Genomic DNA, 25,120 nt, shown 5'->3' with positions numbered 1-25,120 from the left:
AGGTGGAAGATATGATGTAGATTGTTTGGAGATGAACAGCAAAAGCTCAACAGTTATGTCTTGAATGTGTCATTTTCCAAAATGTCAACTTTCCCAGAGATCAATGAAGCGACGCCTTTAATTTGGTTAGACATCGAAGCTCTTTTTAAATTAAATGTTTCGGTGGATTTTCACGAGCCTAACGGTTATGAAACTTAGACCTTGTTGTGCAATCGCTCGACTAAAGCAAAAGCATAAATTTAAAAATCATCCACCAGGAGGCAATTTGTAGAAAGAATTATGTCATGAGAATTAGCGTGTATTTGTGCGTGTATTTGTGCGTGTGTGTATGCTTATAAATCTCTATTGTCAACCTTAGCTCTGTTGTTGAGTCGAATGACCAAAGAGCTGCACCTCTTACACACACACACAGTCAGGCATGAATAAAAGAGATCAGGGTGTGTGTATGCGATTGAGATTATGTGTCACAAACAATAGATCACTGCAGAGTCACAAGGGAGGAACGCCCTCAAATGTGTCTATCACACATAGAAGGCTTTATTTATTCATTGTCCGCCATCGTTGCCAGCTCCTGATGCTCCGGCGTCAGACTTCAGAAGTCATATTCATCATGTAGATACAAAATGTTTATGGGGTTTTTTAAATCACAAATATTAATCTATTAGATGATCGACAGGAAATGTAATCCTCAACTTCTTTGATAATTAAATAATCATTTAGATCATTTTTTAAGAATTATTTTTGCCAAAGATACTGCATGAGGTGAAGGGGATCAGTTGTAGAAACAATAAGAAATGCTGATATGGAGACTTTGTGTGTGTGTGTGTGTGTGTGTGTGTGTGTGTGTGTGTGTGCCACAGAATGTTCTCCATCAGCAGATATGGTGCCGTCTCCAGTTTATTGTTTTCATAGTGAAATAGTTCATGGTGCAATAATTCATGGTGCAATAATTCATGCGTATTCATGTCTATTTCAATATTTTTGTATAATTCATAGTGTGTCTTCTTGTAAAAAGTGTGTATTCTTTATGCTTCTCTTTTAATTGCCTTTCTTTTCTTACTAAAGTGATTAAGAGATACACACAAGATTTCCACTCTACCTGTTGTGTCCTGTACCTGTGCAAATGGCAAAACATGTGTGTAATCTAATATAATCTATCTGTGTATAGCTGCAGGAGCTGGTGCGGGACAGGGAGTATCTTTGTTAAGCCACCATCTTCTAAAGAAGGTAACCTTAGACAGGTGAGAAGGAAACTTATTCTTACATAACATGCACACACACGAACAGTGATGAGTGCTATGGACCTTAAAGGACCTCAAACACACACAGAGACACACACAGGGACAGTTCATGCTAAATAAAATATGTGTATTATTTCCACATGGCTGAAGCTCCTGTGCTGATTCACTGCCACACACACACACACACACACAAACACACGCGCACGCACGCACGCACCAGGAATCGCAAATGTATGGGTAAACACACACATTCTGCATGCACACACCATTAAGTTCCACTGAAACATTAAAAATGAAAAAGCTTTTGTTCCTGAACTCAAGCCTCTGATATGAGAGCATTAGAACACAGAGGGGGAGTGAGGGTGTTAACGGGTGAGGCAGAAGTCAATGCAGATTGTTTGGAACATTTAAAGTGAGGCAGGATGAGGTGAGATGAAGTCCACTGCTCTGCAACTCTCGGCCCTGTTGGAGCTTCAGCGGATTACGAGTGGCTATCGGTTAATGTTTCCTTTTTCATTCATTTGAAAACAACAATAAAACAAAAGGAATGTTGTTCTGATTCTTACCCTCACAGATAACTAACGGTGGATTGAGTTACGTGGACTGTAAGTATTACGTTTAGTTCACACTTCCCTGCAGGGGAAACAGCCTCTCTCACAGAGCTACAGTTTGAGCTTCACTCTGCAAACAGAAGAGCATTGTGAGCTGCAGCCTCGTCAGTTTCCCGCTCCAAACACTTGTCACTCATCATGATTAGATGTCAACCTGAGAATGCTTCCAGTCTGGAACCAGGATCCCTGAAGCCACTTTAGGTGGTGAAGAGGAAGAGAATGGAGACCTTTTGATGCTGCTGCAGTTTGTATGGGTACATATTTTAATATTCTTTACTTTATTTCTTCTTCTTTTTACTGTTCTGATCAAGTGTGTTTATTCCGCCATTAATTTGGCATTTTATGTCTCTTTTTATGACCATTTCCCTTATTAAAAAGCCCTTTGTGCTGCATTTCTTGTATGAAGGTTTTCTTTGGGGTATTCTTTGCATTATTTTGCTAAAGAACAAAGGGATATATTATCAACTAATCAAGATGAATCAAACAACATATGAAAAAAGTGTTGGTCCTGTATGGATTATCTTCCGGAGTGTCTTGTAGCTGTTTTACTTGCTATTAATAATTGAACCAAATATGCATCCCTTTATAGAAACTGGAGAGAAACATCTCATCGTTGTTATTTGCATCTCTTCTGATTGAAACCAGAGGACGCAGCTAACAGCCAAGTGTCTATTTCAGTAAAAAAGGAACTGAAACCTACTGAACTGAAAATCATACATGTTCAAAATACAGAGATATCATGAAATTCCATGAAAACAAGATTAACGCCTGATCAGAAATCAATACCATCCACTCCCACATGTGGAATGCAGAGAGCAAGGTCTTCTTCATTTACTGCACGTGTGCTCTGCACATGATCTGTGCTTCCAGTCTTGGATAAATGTTTTTAAGTTCAAGACAAGAATCTGACAGCGAGAGCTGCTAAATGCACTTAGCTGTTTGTCTCCGATGCCCTTTAGGACACATCTGCTTCAGCCTGCTATGTGAGATACGTACGTGACACATAAATACATTAGACCTAATACATTGTATATTTTCCTGCAGGGAAAAGATAATGTAGGTTTGACATTTAGAAAATCAGTTTTTGAGATGAAGTGTGGAAGATAGAGGCAAACAGCTACACACACACTGCAATCACACACACACAGATGTGTTAGAGGTTTCACCACTACAGCAGGCATGCTGTATCCCTAAAGACTGCTTTACTCATAAGATATTTCCCTCCCCCACACTCTGACCCTGTATACAACCTGATATCTATACGCTCATATCTTCCTCTGCATACTCGGCTCTTCAAATATTAAAGAGTGCTTTCCCCCAAATACACTTAAATTCCTAACTACCAGCAGGGAAACTCTACACATCCTGCAGATGTTTTCCAGTCCATGGTTAAAGAGAATTCTAGAAGACATAACTGTTGTACTGATCCAATTTGTGTTATATAAATATTATCCAGAATTTATGAAGACAACATGAAAATATGGAGAAATGTAACCAGGGAATAAGGGAATCTCTCTACATCCATAATAACAAGGCCTGGTTCTCTCTGCAATGAAGGGAGTCAGGAATGCACACGTATTAGGGCTGCATAATGTTTGAGGTTTAACTTCTCAAATGCATCAGTATTTAATGTTGAACACAAGTAACCCCGCAGAAGATCAGCCTCAATAAGATCCAGAGGAACTGCCTGCTACCAAACCCAACATGTACAACATGATACCTTTGTAACGCTTTGTTGATACTATACCATTTTAGTAACAGGCTAAAAGGACTAACAACAACGGTGTGATCGATAGAGTAGAGCTGCAACTAAATATTCTTTAATTATCGATCAATATAAAACAGAGAGAAGCAGGAGACCTCCAAACTTGACACTTTTTTTTTCTGTATGAAAAATGACTTAAACAATGAATCGATTATCAAATTATTTCAAAACGTCTCGCCAAAAGGACTGCAGTTGAAAATTGTCCATCTCATGCTTATTTTTGCTAAGTGTGTATCGATCACGTATGTCGCTGCACAATAAGAAACTCAGTTACGGTGGATACACAGTAGATGCTGCTTACTGTGCACAGCACCTTATTTACATGGGCCGATTAATGCTAATAGAATCCTGACACGTACAGATTGAGGCTAGCATCAACATAGCAACACACACACACACACACACACACAACAGAAAAAAACACTTGAACAGTATGTCTAGTCATTAATCTTGTCAGAGGGGTTGCCTCAATCCATTTATCTATCCCCCCCCCCCCCCACACACACACACACGCACTGCTGACAGGGTAGAATATTCCTGCGTCTGGAGATGAGATTCCCAGTCCCACGAGTCCAGCCCCCTAACCCTGATTTCATATACCTCCCTCTCTGTTTCTACCTCTCTCACACACACTTTTTGTGAATGTGTTCAAGTGTACGCCTGCGTGCATCTTCGTGCGCTGAGGTGTAAAGGTCATTTCCCACCATGCCCCGCAGCTCTAGGCAGCTCCTCTGTGATGTCATCGTCACTCTGGGCGACAAGGGGAAATAAAGAGGCGGGGCTTTCCTTCCTGACCCCTTCTCCAATACAATGGACACACACACACACACACACACACACACACACACACACACACACACACACACACACACACACACACACACACACACACACACACACACACACACACACACACACACACACACACACACTTTTGGGTAGTGCAGGAACAGCTCTCACATGTTTTTTTTATGCAAACAGTGTGTGTATGTAAATGTGTGTTTGTCGATGCTTTATGAACTCCACTCTGCTGTTCATGTAGAGAAAGTGAGTCATAAATACAAATAAGGAAACACAGCAAGATCTTCAGGAGTAGTTCCACATGCAACAGGAAGTAGAATCAAATCTGGAGAACATGTGGCCTCCTGGCTGCAGAAACAGGTCAGAAAGCAAAAGTTTCAGGTTTAACAACATTTCCTGTGAAAGCCAGGAGAGGTTCATCCCTGTACCGACTGCAATGTGTGATTGTCATTAGAGACGAGGTGAAGTAAGACGCAGAGGAATCACAGCAAACAGCTTTGGTACAACATTGCTTAATTAGTTTTACAGCCTGTGGACTTCCTGATCTTCTCAGGTTTAGAGAAGGAAACACTTTGGCTGCTCTTAAGTGTTCTTGTGACTCATTTGATCTTCTGAGAAACGTCACAGTTCAGGAGTGTTAATGTGTTTAAGGTAAAATTCACTAAGCCTCAGTGTGAGATTTGTATCATCTTCACAGGAGAAATACCTGTTTTATTGTTGTTGTTCTTTTTGTAGAGGAGAAGATGCTGCTCACTATGAAAACTAAATGAGGTCCTCTTGGGATGAGCAGTTTACAGTAATAAGGAGAAAAGAGAGAAAATAGCAAAACACAAATGAGCGGATGATTATGAACCAGAGTCCCTCTAAGTGAAAAAGAAAAGAAGTTAAACTCCAAAATGGTTCCATTCAAAAATACCAAAAGAAAAACAAAAATCAAGATAACAGGAGACAAGAGAGACATACCTACACAAATGACTTGCTATAGGAGAAACAGCCTCATATAGTACACTTGCCTTTAGGCTGTTATGGAGAACTCACATCCCCTGGTCCGCCCCCTCACTATTTCCTGCCAATCACACACACCTGCAGGACCCGTTTCACAACTCTGTGTGTGTGTGTGTGTGTGTGTGTGTGTGTGTGTGTGTGTGTGTGTGTGTGTGTGTGTGTGTGAGAAACTGGGTCAGCTCGTGGGGTCAATCATCAGCCACAACTTGCCAGGGCAGACAAGGCAGAGACAGAAGGAGGGAGACTGTGGTGGTTGTGGTGACGAAGCCGTACTGAAGCTGCGAGTCTTTTCCTGGAATGCAACTTTTACAGTGGCGGCAAGATCCTCCTTGTGTTTCCTCCCAACTGCCTGGTGACTAACACACATTGTGCAGTTGTATTTGACTTCCTTTATAAAAAGGCATCTCCCACATAACTCTGCATACACTTCAAGTTCAGCGAGATCAGAGATTTACTTTCCATTAATTAAACGTGTTTTGATATATTTGTTTTCTGCGTTGTTTGCTCTCTGCGTAGTGGTTGTGCCAAACTGCACGTTTGTTCAGTAAATGATGTCATCAATGGTGTACATTTATAGGCAATATATCAACACATTGTGATGATATTGGTTATAGAGCTTACTATAATAATGCACGCTACTTAAAATCACATCAAGTGTGACTGAGACCTGATGCTCTATGATACACAATGTTGTGTTTGTCCTATACTGCCTTATATTTGAGTCATATGTATTATATTGTGGCCTGTAAATAACAATTTGATTAAATTATTTATTTCTAAATGCATGCAAAGCAGGCGGTCTTTCTTGTTTTGCTACAACAATCTGAGGCTGTGTCAAACTTCATACTAATTATATACAGTATACGTTAGATACTAATCTCTAGAGTATAGTGCTTTTAGCAGGTCGTACATAAGGATCTGGTTTGTGAATCTTTCTGCTGTCAGCGCAGCGTAACAATAGGAGGCATGAGCATCAACTCTGAGCGTCTCACGTGCAGCTGAGGATAAAGAGTTTAAACAGGTTTTTGTAAGCAAATTAAACAGAAACTATAAAAAATGCAAAGGACAAAAATAGGATTTTGAAATGTCCCTCCAGTGGAGATCAGGCCTGTGCATGTTAACAGCTATGTGTCCTTGAAGTTACACTTAATCTTCACCCGTTTACTCGATGAGAATGCAGAACACAGCTAAATATTTAAACTGTGGAATAAAGGGTTTAAATGTATTTAAACATGAATGTAAGAGGACAGCAGGATACGGACCAGCTCATTAACCTGCATGCTGTCACTGTGGTGCCACAGATCACTGTGTTCCTCTCTGATTCCGAAGTGTGTACTGCTTCGCTTGCACAAAGAAGCGTGAGTCAGCACAGGGCGGCATTACAACACAGGTGATTTACGTTCCCTTCGGCTTCCTTTTGCAGCAAAACTACAACCTATAACTCTGGATGAGCGAAAGAACTCACTAAACTGCAGTCGGAGCAAAAAGAAGAAGAAGCTGCAGCCGGGACTTTATAAAGTATTGAAAGGATGAGACTCATTACGTCCTCCCTGAGCCCGAGGAGACACTGTGCTGGAACAAAACCTCTGCAGAGCTGCTGTGTCATTACGTAATAAGCACTAAAGATCAGTCATTCATGTGTGAGGACAGTGCGGTGCACACTTAACACGTACACAGAATGTGTACTAAGTGCACGTCTCTCTGTCACACCCACACATACAGAGCCGTGCACTGTAATGATATTAACATGCACCGGCTTCCACTGCACATCTAATTGATGTTGACCTTCCTAACAAAGGCAGCAGATCTCTGCTGTCAAAGTAAATAAGAATTAATTCCTCCCTGACTTTCCTCTTCCTCTGAGGAAATAGGTAGTTTTCTAAAGTTAAATACTCTCTCTCTCTCTCTCTCTCTCTCCTCCCTACAGTGTGACTTTCCCCTCAGCCACCTCGCTCTGTCAGCGCCGGCTTCATCCACTGTGCAAGCCAGCAGGGGTGGTCTCTGTCCTCTAATAAGCCCCTGTCACACAGATTAATGCCTGCTGATGATGAATCCCCCCCTGGAACGGGTCGAACCAACTGTCTGCTTGATTAAACCCAAAGGGAGAGACAGAGCAGGTCACACAGCAAGAGAGGGAGGGAGAGGCAGATAGAGAAGGACAAAAACTCCTTTTCATCTCTCCTCCTCTCAGGCTGCCATCGGTCTACAGGACATGACAGCTCGTCTTGACTTCCTGCCCTTGTTTCTCATCTTTCTCCTCTCTTCCCATTCACTTCATTTTCACCCGGTGATGAGAAAATACCCTCTCTCTTCTTCCCCCTCCCACTCTGACCCATCTACACGACCACATATTTACACCACTGTAAAAATGAAAAAGACTTTTCCTTCTCATCCAATCCTGGAAACACCTCCTTCTGCTTCATAAGTACGTTTTGATATTGCAAGTACATTTGGTTGTACTATATATATATTTATATGCTGATACCACATTTGTGATTGTCAAATAGTAAGCAAGTAATATCCCTGATATATCACTCAGAGCCTTAATAAGTTCAAAACAAAAGAACAGCTTCTGTTCAGCAGCAGCAATAAGATGGTAATCTTCTGCACCCGGTGCCTTCATAATCCCGAGAAGGCTTCCAATTCTCTTGTTCCCTGCAGTGGCTCCACAGCATAAAATCCACGTTCGCCACCCAAACAGTCATCTGGCAGGTCTGATTTGTTTTTCACTGACATAACACGCGAACAAATACGAACATTCAAAAGATGACTGGCCCATAACAAAACCAGTGGAACTCCAAAGGAGCTGCACCACTCTGTCATGGTCTATTTATACACGCATTACAACACACACACATGGTTACACCTGTATGTGGAAACACACCTGGGGGGAGGAGCTTCACACTCTTCAGACAGACACTGAACAGAAATGAGACAGAGAGACAGTGTTCCTTCACAAGTGAAAAACAAGATGGAGACCATCTTCAAAGTGGAGAGAAAGGGTTATTTCTTGTGCCTGCCAGCTTATGTGCATACAAGTGTGTAGATATATGAACGCTCAGTGTGTGTATGTGAGGGTGAACTCGGCCATTTTGCTCGAAGCACAGCAAGATTAATGACCCTTAGCTCATTCCTGGCAAATGCTAAGATCTGTGTATGTGTGTGTGTGTGTGTGTGTGTGTGTGTGTGTGTGTGTGTGTGTGTGTGTGTGTGTGTGTATGTGTGTGTGTGTGTGTGTGTGTGACCTAACAAGTAAAGCTTTGTCTGTGTAATGGCTTTTAGCTGATCAGCTTTTGTACGCATGTGTGTGTGCAGATGATAATGTATATCAACATTTTTCTTTCACCTTTAAAGAGTAATATATACTTGACATACTGGACTATATGCTTAAGATGTGCGTGGAAATTCAGTTTTCAGTTGCGCCCGTCTAAAATAAAACTCCGGCCGACAGTTTCCTCTGTTGTCTACCAAGTTATTTTGATAACATTAGCAGTGCATGTTAGATGACATCTTTATCAGTAGATAGCCGTGAGGCCAATGTAACAGCAGTGACTGCTTCACAATGGCAGGGTTGGCCTGCTGACAAGCTAACACACACACACACACACACACACACACACACACACACACACACACACACACACACACACACACACACACACACACACACACACACACACACACACACACACACACACACACACACACACACACACACACACGTTGAAGTAAGTCCATAGTGTGGGCTTATGGTCTACTATTACGTTTCCATACAACTAAACTGCATTCTCAATTACGTTTCAAGTGAAATGTATTTCCTCCCCGACTACACAGTGGTTAACATTTTAAATTAAAAGAAAACAAAAACGAAACAAAACTACTTGGTTAGGTTTAGTAAAACATCCTGGTCTGGCTTAAAATAAGTATGTTTGTTACGCCATTTAAGTTACGCACGTAAAGTCATCTTTAGGTTTTACACGAGACACGAACAGCGGTCTCCTCGGTGACTTCCTTCCTTCCGCGGACCAAAAAAAACCCCTTAAAATCGGTTTCCCTCGAAACATAATTGACAATGCAGCATGCAAATACTCATCATACAACATGTATGGCTTTGTGAAGACACACACACATACACACACACACTCCACACAAACAATTCAAGCTTGTCTAAAGCAATCCACTGGAATAACAGGCGGTAAAAAGGTTAGGAGTGAATAATTGACAAGTCCATTAGCTCTCTCGCTTTCTGTTCCTGATTCCTTAACTCGACTAACCAAAAATGTTTCGCTCTGCATTTCTTATTGCGTTCCATCTTTAGTTGCACTTTGTTAAACTACTAAATACTGTAATAATATTACTCGCACTATCGCATTCTGTTATCTGTACGGTTGAGTTAAACAGTTTACACATTTAGTCTGTTCAGATTACAGCTGTTGCAAAGAAAAGATTTTCTACAATTTCTGTACTTTTATGTACTGAAATCAACAGTAAAATGAGAACAGTGGATATTTGTTTCTTTACTTTTCAAATGACTGCCAGCACCTACAAACAAAGGAACAAACAAAGCCTCGAACTGAAACGAGGCAGAAAGGGAACGAGATGGAGTTTGCTCAGAAGTGGATTAACAACAACTAACCAACACACTTCTTTGCATCATTCAACAGGAATTAACTTGTAATCCTTTGAAAATGTTAACTGTTGAGGTTCAGCAATGACTCTCATCATCTTCAATACCATCATCTGCCACAACCTTACAGAGCGTAGCTTTAAGTGCAACCGCGATTGGAAGCATTCAATTGTACCTGCCACGGCTTTATCTTTAGTAATGGCTGTTTTCACTGAGTCTCTGACGGCGTCTCTGTTTCAACAATGATGACATGCAAACTCACTAAACATTCAAAATGCAAAGCAGTGGGGCTAAATTAAACAAACCTTACAAGTTCAACGTGACATGGGTAATATAGAAACAGCAGCAGTAAACAAGACCACACACACACTCAGGAGCTAAACTCCGGCTCACTGTCTTCATACTTTAAGAACTTTAAAAGGACTTGAACAGTTCCAACACATAACTATCCCACCATTTCCCCATCACATGTTAGCCTCTCCTCTTGAACTATAGATAGTGTTGTAAATGGCATTTATAGAGATCATTAATGGAGTGTAGCACTTGGTATGCCCCACTCTTCACCTTCAACAGTATGAAGTCTGTAAGTTCATTATTGTGAGAAAGAAAGACTCCAGGACAGGGCTGGAGTCAGCTGACGGTGCATTGTACTTGATGCTACAAACAGACACCCATATGCTACAACGCACACACGGGAACACACGGGAACACACGGGAACACACGGGCACACACGGGCACACACGGGAACACACGGGAATACACGGAACACGGGAATACACAGTATGGGTGCAACCAAATGATGAAATAAAGACGTGTATGCAGGCAAACGTGCAGATTCTTTTCCCAGGGTTTGTCGCTTGTTCTGGCAGACTGCAACCTCTCCTGGAGCAGTTTCACACATCACCCCATAAAGATTTTAACAAGTGCAGAAAATATTTATTTCTCAGTCTTAGTTTTGTTATGAGCACATAAGACAATTTACCAGGCTGTAAAATATATCGTTTTTCCACAACATCCGACCGTGATCTCAGTTTATATTTTACATCAAGGTCATTTCTAAACATTAAAAATGATTTATTTAACTAGTTTATTTACTAATTATATTTTGTTTTATTATCATTTTTTATGTATTCTTATCATATTCTGTCTTTGTCTTGTGTATCTTTTTCTAAAATGTCTAAAAAGTAAAACAGATTCTATCGATGCAACACATGTAAGAACTGCTTACTTACTTTATTAAGTCACTGGACCTGTTGAAAGACTACACAGAGATGTTTTGCAATTCAACATCCTGTTGCACACGGCACAGTACATGGGTAGATTATTTGCACAGGTAGGTACATACCTGCTCCCTGCGCTGCATGAATAATCCATTCACACTGTTAATCATTCATCAACACGGAAAGCTTGAGACGACTAACACAGCTGAGCGAGTCTACCGGGCGAACTGCTCCGCTTGTGTGTTCTCTGACATGTGTGTAACTAGGTCACCTGACTGACGCCAACTTTATATTCGCGCACACACACTTCCTCTGTTCATAAACACACAGCAGATCCTGCCAACCCAAAGCTGAATGTGTGCAGGTGCTTCTGTGAGAAGAGGACACGCACGGACAATAACAAGCCGAACATTAACAACCTGTCAACAAAGTGCACAATATCACCAAAGTACGAACACAAACTCACACAAGCCTCAGAGATAAAAAGTCATTAACAAAGTAAGACACTTTAGGTTCCAAACTACAAGCTTATTCCTTGTTAAGCGCGTGCACACCACACACACACACACTTTGACCTAACCCATATGTTTGGTGGGATAAGTCCACGTCACCTCTTAGTGACTTTAATGCATTAAGTCCTTTCTTTCAATGCCCTATTAGTGCCAGGCTCTACACAATAACACACGTACACACACACAAACAAACAGCCCCATTAACAGATTGCTCTACATTCAATACCCATTAGCTCCCTGGTTGAAGGCCTTCATGATCTACATTTAAATTGATGCAGGTGTTTGCTCAAGCCAAGCAGCAGGTTGTGCTTTCTATACTTAAACCATGGCTGCAGATTATTCTGTTATCAGTTCATATGCGGATTGTTTTTTCCAAGTTAACGATCATAATTTAGCGGATGAAATGTCAGAATCGTGAAAGCGGCAACACATTTGCAGTGTCTACACACTCTAATACAGCAGGGGACGGTATGCGCATATAAAGCGCCAGTCAGTCAGAGGAAGACAATTTGCAATACAAGTTTTCTTTATGTACTTTACTATAAAAATAAAGCAACATTTGGAATATTAAATCTTCAGTCTTAGCATTTCATATCCTCACGTGTGGATAAACTACAGGTTATGAACTTCTTTTAAAATACAAAAATGAGAAGCAGGTAATTATCGTACCGGGTGAAAAATATCCGTATCATGCATAACCATTTAGTTTACTACACTTATATCACACAGGATAACATGCTTCATTCATTTCAGTAAACATGCTCGTACTGTATTTGTGCTGTACAGTACAGAGTACACCCTCGTGCATTAGTACGGTTTTCATCAGTGCCTTTGTAACACAACAGTCAGCAGGATATTAATCTAATCTGGACTGCTGGGATCTCATTTCCATTCGGTCCCATGTGGACAAGAGGCCGTAAAAGCACTTAAGCTGATGAGATCGCCCAAGACGCTGTGATGTCATAATGCCATCTGACTCTGTGGCATGATGTCACATCGGGAATTATAACTTTAAATCATAATTGGATCAGCGTCCTGCAGTTTCATAATGGAACTGGTCAATTTAAGAATTTGGATAACCTTGTAGGCCCTAATACAACATATAATTGTCTTAATGTAAGTAATCAATTGGGGAAGTGTCACGGTAGTATGTATGAGTGGACAATCCACCTGGTGTCTCTTCTTAAAGTACTTTATGTTTTCCATTTATTGTAACTCACCTGAGCTTTTATGTGTACTCTCATCCTTTCAAACAAAAGGCTCAGATAATGTGTTCCTACTGTGAAGCCACCGCCTCTGTCTATGTCGTGCTTTGTAATGTCCACATGCTTTCTAGATCAGTGCGACGATGCTTTCACGACTCCTTTCTTTCCTTAGTGATGTTACACACACACACACACACACACACACACACACACACACACACACACACTTTAGGCAGCCCATCTTGCATTGTAATGTTGAGCTAAAAGATGAAAGTATGGTGTCTGTCTGGCTCTAAAGACCCTCTCTCTCTCTTTCTGTATTCCCCCTGGACCCCCACACACACACTCACAAAATACACATACAGGCTCAGCAGACACCTCAATTATGATAATGTGGATCAGCATTAATGTATCCTTACAGCATGGCGGGCCTTCAACAATGTTGTGTGGTGTGTGTGTAAGGCAGCGGGAGAGGAGGGGCAGCTCCTGTATCTCATTTAACACAGGTTATTCCCTCCAGGAAAGCAAAAATACTGAGGGCTTAAGCACTTCTACCCTCGTAAACACACACTAAAATAACAGTTTCTCACGAACGCATATTTACAAAACAGAAAGATAAGAAGATTCAGGAAAATGCTGAAGCCAGTAAGACAAAGAAAATAAAACGCAAGGATTCTAGTGCTTTATTTCAAAAGCACCCAGGCCTCAAGGAGATGAACTCAGTGTGTGTGTTTCTGTGTATGTGTATCTGTGTATCTGTGTGTCAGCCAGCTTCAACAGTCCAGATGGCGTCGACTTTGAGCAGAAGAAACTCAGATTATAAAATCTAAATAATGTAAAACATTAAAAATCATAATAACGTCATTTGCAGGTAAAGAATATGCAGCAATGGGGACCCACTTACTTGGGAATAAACCATTTGAATAATGAAACTATTCAAAAAATGTGTACAAAATGTGCAATTTATAAACCGACACACTTATAAAAACTCTAATAATTGGTCTTCACCAGCGTCAGCCATGTTAACGTCCTCCACGTATGTGCAAGAAGCAGCATCAACAGTATTACTGTAGTGCAAGTACAGAAGGATCATTTGAGTTCTCAACATCTTAAAAAGGGGTCTCCCTTCACTCATCTGCAGCTCTGTCATCACAACCCTGCTGTTTCTTCCTCCTCCTCCTCCTCCTCCTCCTCCTTTCCCAGACTCCCTCCCACCCTGTAATTACCACCTCAGACTCCAATTAAAAGAAACCACAATAAAGAGAGCAGAGGAGGGAGGCCAAGGGGCGGTAAGGGAAAGAGAGAGGGGAGGGTAGAGAGAGAGACGGAGGGGGAGATTTAATGAGAGGTTTGTCCACACACACACACACACACACACACACACACACACACACACACACACACACACACACACACACACACACACACACACACACACACACACACACACACACACACACACACACACACAACTTCAAAACTAGTAGCATTTGCAGGTAACACAACATTTCAAAGCCTTTTTAAACGGTTTTAAAAAGAACAGGAAGTATGTGCTTGTGTGTGTGTGTGGGCATGTTAGGTTTATATGTTTACATACACGTGCTTGTGAATGTGTGTGTGTGACTGCTGACAGCTTTTCCTTTGTGTATTGCCCAAGCCTGTTTCCTGCCATTAAGGTTCCCAGTGTTACTCTGCTTTCCTTAAACACTCACACACACACACACACACACACACACACACACACACACACACACACACACACAATTGAAAAAAAGAAAGAGACAGAAGGTCAATATTCAGAATTAGGATTATGAAAAATAAACACAAGAGAACTGGAGATCAACAAGTCATGGAGAGAAGGAAAACAACACAGTCAATATGTGCTTTAATAACTGACCAATGCACGCACACACTATTACCAAAGAAACCCTCTCTGCAGCGGAAGACACTAACAATCAATAAACACAAAGTAGGAACAGCAGGGTAGCCCTTACTGTCAAGCAGTCTTTGTGTGTGTAAGGAAGAAATAGGCCTTGTGGTTGAATGCCAACCCAGACTGCCAAAAGACACACACAAACACACACACACACACAAAGAGTGAAAGAGAAGGAGTGCAGAGAGGTGGTTTGATTTACTATTGTGCCAAAGAGAGAACAAGCACAATATACAGAGAAGCAATAGATATATTGGTTCATTTTACACACACACACACACACACACACACACACACACACACACACACACACACACACACACACACACACACACACACACACACAAAACTGATAAGTGTGCGTGCGTGTGTGTGCGTGCATGCGTGCGTGCGTGTATACCACACTGGAGTTGCTGTGCAGAGTTTATGACCTAGTGTGATTCCTTGATCCTAGCAGGAGTGATAACTTGCTCTGCAGGACACGTCAAGCACTCAGTGTTACTTTCCAGCTTTATTGAACTGTAAATTCACTGGATACCATCTCTGGTGCTTTTCATTTTTCAGAGAAAACCGGTCGAACCGCAGGGTGTCATGTTTACAACCGTAACCCGGTTCAACCTGATGATCCTGTTCTAAGGAAAGGTGACATTTCAGAGCAGCTGAATGTATGTAATCATCCGTGTATCCCTCATGTTTACACAGTTATGACCTGGCTAATAACATCTATAATGATAAAGAGGGTGGAGAAAGCAATTAATGTTAAGCGGCAATACAACATAAACAAAGCTAGATGTACGGGCTTTTGCTTCACACACTCAGAGAACAATAAACAGAACTCAGATATGGCCAGATCAAACTGATAGAGGGCAGGGGGCAAATATTAGCTGCTGCGCTCTTATTAAACTTCCATTCCTTCCAATCTCTTGCCATTTTGTATAGTTTTACTATACTAGAATACTACCTGGCCCCAGATTATGTGTGGTCATTTGAAAACACACATTCTTGCATACCTTCATTGGAAAAATAATTTGAGTGAATTTGCACAGAAGTAGGAATATCAGTGCTGCTAGAAAACAGTAAAAGTGGGATTTAAAAAAGACATTTCCTCCTCACTCAAACTCAGCAGTCTGCACACGGTGGCCTCTTCCAGCTTCCAACTGTCACTGAGGAAAAAAATGCAAACGGGCACAAATCTGGAATAAGCTGACTGCTCGCTGCTGGCAGTGCAGCGCTGGTGTGAGGAGTTTCATCCTGAAATGAGGTGTTCAGCTTTTAAACATGCTCTTCTGACACAAACACTGAGACAACAACATACTGCTCATGTAGCTTTATATCCGTCTGTGGCTGCTGCAGGCAGAGAGAAAACTGATGTGGAGATCAATGGCCAAAAACAAGCGTGGTGAGATGAAGTGTGAGTTGGTTTGTGTGTGTTTCTAGGAGGAAAGGGCCAAAGGAAGTGTACTATTCTACTCACGAGAGGAGGGAGAGAAAAAGAGAGCTGTGTGTGTGTGTGTGTGTGTGTGTGTGTGTGTTTCCTTCCTTCCTTCCCCTCCCACACTCCTCCGTTGCCTTCATGCGGACACAGAGCCTGCACACTGGCAGCATTAGCCTAACATGTAAACAAATCATCCTACAATCTATTAATTAAATCCATACTTCTGTATTACGTATGTGGTAATGTACGGTGTCATGACCATCGACTGTACAAAATACTGACGGCGTCTCCGTGAGGTCACGCTGAGGTTTATGATGAGCTGTTGTGAAGCTCCGGCCGTCGCCATCTTGGCAGTGAAGACTCCACCCCATCCTGGCTAATCCAAAAATGAGCAAAGAGGTGGAGCGTAGGTGGGGAGGGATGGCGCAGCAGAGCAGACAGCACCTTTAATATAACTAAATGGATGAGCTAAATAAAAAGATCTCCCTTCATACAGCTGTCATGTGTGCCAGGCTGACAACGAGAGCTACTTCAAGGGTACTGAACAATACGAAGGGCTACTTGTTTGATACAAACTTCCTGAATAACATAGTTTCACGGTTCACCTTTAATGATATTATCATTAATAATAATAATCATAATAGTATTCATATATGTGAAGAGACTGTGTGATCACATGTTAATGTTAATTATTCCTCACAATGATTATTAACAATGATTGATGGTAGGAAACACAGATATATTTAAACAAGCAACATTATTTATTTAAGTTCTTAATCTATTTCAACATTTGAAAGTCAGAGTTATCACATCTCTGATATTTTTGTAAATATCTTTATTGACAGTTTTGTATGAATGAGAACATTTGTAGCATTTTGTTCAAAATCACACCAGTTATATTTTCGTACAAAGTATCACTTCTGTAACATTGTATAGGAAATCATTAACTGTTCATCTTCAGATCATATCCTGTTTGTACAAACCACTAACTTTGTAACATCAGAGAGTGGAGATCACACCGGAACCTTTCTTCTCGTCTTAGAACAGTGTTTTCCATCATTGCACCTTTCAAGACCTCTCCGTCCGAAAAGGCTTTCTTGTTCTTTATTAATAATGTGCAGCTCTAAATGAAGCTTCCGATGCTTTCTGTGACTTGTTCACCGGCCTCGTGAAAAGAGATGCTGCTGCCCAAAGCTGCCTGTAACTCTCGGCTTGTTCTGCCCGCAGTGCTGCAGGTGGGAGTTAGTTAGTTAGTTAGTTAGTTAGTTAGTTAGTTAGTTAGTTAGTTAGTTAGTTAGTTAGCATGGCAGCTTTGTGACACGTACCAAAGTGTCTCCACAATGTGCCGCTTTGCCGTCGCCCCGCAAATGAGACGTACACACTTTTCTTTCACTGTCGTAAAAAAATAATTCTTCCTCCCAATCATTGTGAAAATAGTTTGTTTTCTTTCGCTTTTCTGCCATGTTTACCGTAAACAACGCACCTAGCGCCCCATCGTAGCTGCTCCCGCTAGCTTGTCTCAGCGACAAAGGAAATGGAGATTTAGCTTACAGGGTCAGAGTTATATATATATATATATATATATATATATATATATATATATATATATATATATATATATATATATATATATATATATATATATATATATAAAAATAAATACAGAATTTTTTGTTTTTTAAACTCTATATTCAATATTGTCATTTTAAAATAAATAATGATTCATGTGTTATTGATTAAAACAAAGAAATACAAATTTTAGACAGAGCTTCATGGTGACTACTGCTATATTTATAACATGCTCTGTGGGCAACTCACGTAGTCCCTGCGGGCGACCAGTCGCTGTAAAGGCATTTTAACATGGGAGTCTATAGGGATTGACTTGCTTTTGCAGCCTCGAGTGGCCATTCAGAGAGCTGCAGATGTGCCACTTGGTCAAGACAAAAGGTGAAACAGATGCAAAGGGAGATAAACAAATAGAGCGTGTCTTCACATCCCTGTTTTTCCATTAATGGGCGCAGTCGCCGAGCTGAAGACAAACACGCGATACACAGAAAGGCAGCAGACCGATGGATTGACACGCCAATCGATTTATGACTTCTGTTGATTGCAGACAATCAGTCTGAGCAAACAGCGACCGACTGTCTGAAGATCTTCTCATCGTGACTGCAGTGTGTGTGTGTGTGTGACCTCGAAAAAGCTAACAGGTTAAGTGGATGCTGTCAGTGCCTCAACATGAACAAGGTGACCCTGTGTGACCTCTGCCCTTGTCCTAAACCTGTGATGCCCATCACCTCCCGTCTGTCTGGTTGGTTTTGTCCTGCACGAGACGGACCGATTATCCTTTCTTACGGTGTTTCATCTCATCAATAACTATTAGTTTGAGTCTTAAAGCTTCAGATCAGATCAGATCCATTTTATTTTCCTTTTCAGCGCCATTCATCATCTTAGAACCACGTTCTAAGATGATTAGCTGGTCAGTGCCTTCTCGTTCTCCTTTACTTCACCTTGAGTTGGTGAACAATAAAATCAATACTGATTATATGATTGACGATGGTCCCAGTCAACTGTCGGCAATATTAAACAGCGTGGCCACTCAGACGGGAAACAGTCCGCAAACTCACTTCAGATCTCATTACATTAAGTAAAGTTTTTTAATTCATAATGCCTCTGGGACTGTCCAGGTTTGATTAAAATACAAAAAAGGCTTCACTTTAACTTGAAATTTAATAGAACAAGGGTTAGAATTCAGCTTAAGTGTACCCTCTGTGTCTAAATGCTGAAAAGCGTTCTCGATGCATTATAATTGGTTTCAACTTGCTTTGTATCAGATGGGATTTTCACACAGCAGAGGGCTAGAGAGGAAGAAGATGAGGTCAGAAAGCAGGACTGAATGCCAATGAGTTGATGATACATGCCTGAGCTGTGCATTGCAATCATTTCTTCTAAAGCCCTCCACACACTGACTGTAAGACACCATAACGCACACTCAAACTCTACTAAACCCTTAAACTCTAGAAAGCCTTTAAAAAAGCTGTATTTAACGTCATGACGCAGCACATTTCACAAGATTTTTATGAACGAGGGAGTGAGAACGAGGCAGGAAGGATGAATGAATGAAGGAGAATTCCACCAACCCACGTACAACAGCCTACCATGTCTCTGACCTGTGAGCGCCTTGTGTTCAAACCGGTCACACTACGTGGGGATACACATATCAGAACAAGAATTAAGACTGAGCAGAAAAGCCACCAAGAATCCCAATAATGAATTCCTCCTGGGAATGCAACGAAGTAAATCCGCTTACGTCAACTGTGTGTGTATGTGTGTGACCTTTAACATCTGACTCGGTTTGACCTTTTACTCTGACAGGAGTGCCTGTGTGGGCTGACCATTCACAAACAACGTGGGAGAGTGCATGAACAACTATCTACGCGTGCACCGCTAATGTAATTCTCAGAATCACAGGGACAAAGTCGGGGTTTCATAGAGAGTGCTTTATCAGTAGACGCGCATGAGAAGCTAATGAACTTTGCTGATGAATGTAGGGAGTGAGAGAATATTTTCTGTAGGAGGCCGGTGACGGCTGAGAATTTACTCCTCTCATTATTCTTTCATTGACTTCCTCTCATTTATAACACTTTTCCCCAAATTGTATGTTACTAACCCCGAGTAAAACAGAAAAGATAAGAAACAGTGGACTGAGAAGACAAAACTAAAATAAAAGTGTAGCTGTAGAAAGAAGCAACAGAAAGAGTCGGGGACTAACCACACTACGGCGGAAACCTTTAAACCATTTGAAGTAAGATTTGAAGTAAGAGCCAAAAAGAGATAAAGATATGAAATGCAGCTTTCCGTTATACACTCAATCTACAGGCAGCAAAGATCGAGGGCTTATCAGGCTAATCTTAAAAAAAAAAAAGATGCCGAAAGCATTTCTGAAGCTTTTCTCCATTCCCATGACACCACTCGACTCCACCAGGTCCCATCAGCTACACTTAGAAGAAAGGGAGGTGTGAGGGCTGGAGAAGAAGCAGAGATGCAGGGATGAGAAAGAGTAAAGACTTCTCTTGTCTTTGGATAACCACTTCATATTCCCTAGTGGGAGACAACAATGCAACCTCAACCCAAACACACAATCAGTCCATATGTGTTCTCACAGGAAACAGCCCAGTTTGTGCATTAAGTGGTTACACGCTTCCTGGCCTAATCCCACGGCATTTCTCTCATATGAAAGTATGCAGGGACGAGAATTTTGCACATCATGAGCATGACCATCCCACCAAACAAAATATGTCTTCTGAATGGAACAAAGCACATAATCACTTCATTAAAAAACAAGTTGTGGTGGCGGTTGAGCGACTCCGTCGAGACAAAGACCACCTTCAGTAACATCATGAAAGAAATACACGTTACTGCCAGAGCTAAAATGTACTATTAGATGAATATCAAATGCATAAACTCCTTGAGTGATACAGCACTTCAACACAAAAAGGTAGAACCAGTAGAAGAGCAACCAACAACATTAAAAAGTTGCTCATCCGTTATCACCAGAGTTGGATGCTTCCTTGTAAGGCTGCAATTTACCGATTATTCTCATTAATCTGCCGATAATCTTTTCAACAAATCAATAATCGTCACAACTTCACAGAGCCAATTGTGATGTCTTCAAATGTCTTGTTTTGTTTGCCCAAAAATCCAAATATATGACAAAGAAAACCAGGGACTCATTCAAGAGGCTTGAATCAGAGAATATAGAAATTGTTTCAGTATTTCTGCCTGAAGAATTACTAAGAATTTTAAGAATATTAAGAATTCGAAACGGTCCATCGATTATCAAAACAGTTGCCAATCATTTTTCTGTCGACCGACTAATCAATTAATCGTCTAATCGTTTCAGCTCTACTTTCTTGCCTTCTCGAGTGAAGCGCAGACCACAGAGCCTCTGGCCCCGCCCACCACACAACTGTGTAGTGAAATCAAGGCGATAACTGCTTTTTTCAGCCTTCTTTGATTAGTCTTTGTTATGACTCCCATCCGCCCACACATAGTTTACTGCTAGCCAAGTGCAAATGTTGGCACAAAAACAGAAAACTACAATAGTATAATACATCTTCAATGACTGAGAGCTACTGGAGAGAGAAATGTTTGAATAGAGATTCTGTTAAGCTCCTGTTGACTACAAACAAAGAAAAAGTATAGTTTTGGTGAGCAGGTGGACACTGGGTGGCCTTCTGACGCCATGATGCTTATATACCTGCATAGTTTCCGACTAACCAAGCTAATCAAACTATGGACCCTGATCCAGGCAGTGGGTGCAGCGCTGGGAGCCAGACCCTCCCTTGTGTGCCGACACCCTAATGACTTTCATGTGAGGAGCATTAAAACGGCTGCAGTGAAACTAAGTGGAGCTGGCAGAGGGGCTCTCTGATCCAGTCGCTGCAGACGCATACATGCAATGTAAAGCCAAGCAGGTCTAAATACAGAATTTCACTATTATGTCTATGTCTAGGTATATTAACATTATAGAAATGATATCAGCAGTTCTTCACTAAAATATCTAGATACAAACGCCTTCTCTATGAATATGTGTCCTGATTGCTGAGCCAAATACTCAAATGTTTGCAAAAACAACATTATGATGAACTTAATATAGGCTTGTTTGGGTATTCCTTTAAACCAAAGTCCCACACTCTGATGGTAACTTCATTATGCAGCGGGAAATTTCAGCAGAGCAGCTTTACGACTTTACCTCAAACTCTTAACCAGAGTTGCCTAATTAACCACCACCAATCATTTAATATGGCATCCAGATACACATGTATCAGCAAGGAGGCAGTGAGAAATAAACATCTTTGTGATGCAGGACAGATGGAAAATATGGAGCAAAATGACTATAAAAAATAGACTTTGTTTGACTAAGATAAAACTAAAATGCCCAGACTTTTGACAGGATGACAATAGTTAAAAGAAATAACACAACTTGTGCAAGGTGTCGCTTCGATATTACTGTGCATGCAAACCAAGTTTAACACACGTAGACAAACACACACATCACCTGACCAGTTGCTCATAACTACTACACTGTCTTACATAAGAGTCTCTCTTCAGTCATCATGAGACACATGCACACACAGACACACACCCTGTTGAGGATGGCACCTACGTCGAACTCTTTAACAAAGAGAAGAGTCATAACAGAAAGACAATGAGTCAACAATAAATATTAATTATTGATGCATTTATCAATCGGCAGTTGTTTTGTGAAAATAAGAAGACTGTGGGGCATCCTTTGTGAATGTCTCTCATTGCTGTTTGCTGGAACTCATTCCAACTGTATTTGTTGTTGGGCTAGCATGCCACAGGCCACAGTTGCATAATGACACACAGAGACAGGGAGCTAACTTACAGACACTGCATTCATTCAGCAAATGAGCCTGAATCAACAGCCAGCAGGGACCGTCTGAAGTAAGAATTTAGATGTAGATCAATCACAGATTGGAAAATACAAAAGGGGTTAAAGCACAATAAGCTCTGCTACAGAGTGCAGTAAAGCCCATTACTGTAATACAGTCAGGGGACTAGAGTGCAGGCTAATGGTCAACGGACACAGTGACGCAACCTCTAAATCTTTTCCTGCTCACTGCATCTGGGTGTAAACACCATCACATGGTAGAGAGGGAAAGAAAGGACCCGGAGAAAATAACCAGGCACAGAATATTGAAAGGGAATGAAAGAAGAAAAACATACTGAAGAAAAAAAACAAAAAGCACAGATTTATTACCATGCAAACAGAGAAAATACATTCCAAACATGGACACATGGAGACACACACTCATACAGAGTGCAATCCACTAGCTCTGTCCGACTCCCCCATAAGCTTCTTATCATTTTGTTGCAATGGATGTCTCCTCTCGTTTTATGTTTTTCATTGTAACTGTCTGTCAGTTTCCAGAAAACAGGAAGGCTGGAGAGTCTGTGCTGCTGACCCCGACACAAAGGGGCAGCTTGTTAGAGAGCTGGGCTGGTCTTCTACTCACTCTGACTTATAGCCATCTGAATCTGTGTCTGGTTCTCTCTCACGCTTCAGTATTTTGTGTGTATGTGATGCACACAATTACTTTTCAAGAAAACTAAGGGCTGTTTTGAAGTCCTTTTAGAGACACATAGTCTGAACATTTTCAAGCCCCTGCATTCCCTCATGAAGTGTCCCACAGCAAGATGCTGAATCACTGCCAGTTTACAGAACCACTGATCCTAACCTCTGCCTTCTCTGGAGGAGGGCGAATGAAAAGACACATTTCCTATATGCATCGATCCCTCCAGCGGAAGCGTATTTGACTGAACTGTCCCTTTAAGTTTGAAAGCTGCTACGTTACTGGGTGAATCCGACAGTCCGGTGTTTCTTGCCCAGTCAGTGCACTTGTTATTGGCGTGAAACAGAACATGTCTGGCACCTGCTTGCATAGCCAGCATCATCATTTATCAGGCCACAATAAAGGCGAGAGGCAGCCCTCTGGCACTGCGCCCTGAGTGCGTAAAACAGCAGAGCAGAGGTGGACTGCGCGGACACATGCAAGTTTAACTTTTGGTTACATTATGTTTCGCACAAATCACTGCCCCACATCATTTTGGAGATACTCTTGCATATGGTTATTAGGATATGGGGCACCATTACAAACTATGCTGAAGTTGCACCAGCCTCATGCATGTTATTGTTTTGATATCAGCAGCGGCCAGGATGATTGATGACACATTGCCATATCTATAATGCAGCCTATCAACGTGGAGACAGACCTCCTTAATAAAAAAAAACGCTATTTAAAATATCACTTCAGCTTTGATCATCACAAATATTGCCCTCATGAGTGGTTTTTTTCATTCGCCTTGTCGGTTTCACTCACCTCCCAGTCCGCCCAGGGTCGCTGCCCAGGAGGCTCCGGAGATCAGGCAAAGCAGCACCGGGAGCAGGATCAACATCTGTCCGCCAGGATTCATCATGACTCGGATCCTGTCCTGGTCCAGGATGGAGGTGGAGGTCCGTCCGATCTGATTTCAATACCAAAGTCCCGGAATCGTGGTTTCAACTGAGATGCATCCTGGTCCTGATCCGGGCTTTGCAGGTTTCTCTGAGTTCAAAAAGGCTCAGAGCTCGGTCCAACACAATGTTGAATAAGTTGTGGGGTTATTTCTAAATTAAATAAATGCAAAAATATTTGTATTATGCTATTTTGCTACAGGTCACTGCTTCTCCCGTAGCTGAAATCTGCACAAAGCGCGCACAAGTACATGCATCCGATCAGCGCAATGTGCTGGTTGTGTTATCTACTAACGAAAAGCGACATGCTGAGAAGCAGAATACACATTATTGTAGTTATATGTGTGGTGTATTCGATTCCCAAACTGTGTGTCAAAGTAATCCAAAGTGCCGTCCTCTCGTGCAGGAATTACTGTCCAGTGTGCTGGGTTATAATAAGCTGAAGCCTCGCTCTTATCCCCGGTCGCTCTGTGCCCCGGTGTCGCCGAGCTTGTCCCGCTGCTCCAAAAAAAAACCTCCGTTCGTCTTCTTTTTAAAATTATCTGAGGAAATTAAAGCGAGTAAATCACATCGAGGTACGTCAAAGTGAAACTAAATTCCGAGTGCGTGCTGTGTCGCTGGAGCTCGAGCGCTGGCACGGTGCACAGTGATATGGAGGGCAGTGACCGGCTCGACGATGTTCTGCTGCTACAACGCTCGAGCGCTGACTGAGTCTCGCGCCCCGCC

At 41.6% G+C, this 25,120-nt stretch overlaps 1 protein-coding gene across 1 annotated transcript in view; it reads right to left on the bottom strand.

Annotated features, from left to right (window-relative positions):
- Positions 1-25,120, bottom strand: part of sema4f (sema domain, immunoglobulin domain (Ig), transmembrane domain (TM) and short cytoplasmic domain, (semaphorin) 4F) — a 50,173-nt gene extending 25,053 nt beyond the window's left edge. Inside the window, exon 1 of the mRNA XM_029455450.1 lies at positions 24,261-25,120. Within this exon, the coding sequence (XP_029311310.1) occupies positions 24,261-24,357 (97 nt within the window). The 5' untranslated portion in view covers positions 24,358-25,120. The remainder of the gene's footprint in view (positions 1-24,260) is intronic.

The sequence above is a fragment of the Cottoperca gobio genome, chromosome 18, assembly GCF_900634415.1.
Source record: "Cottoperca gobio chromosome 18, fCotGob3.1, whole genome shotgun sequence".
Lineage (NCBI taxonomy): Eukaryota > Metazoa > Chordata > Actinopteri > Perciformes > Bovichtidae > Cottoperca > Cottoperca gobio.
This window is presented reverse-complemented; position numbering and strand designations above follow the sequence as displayed.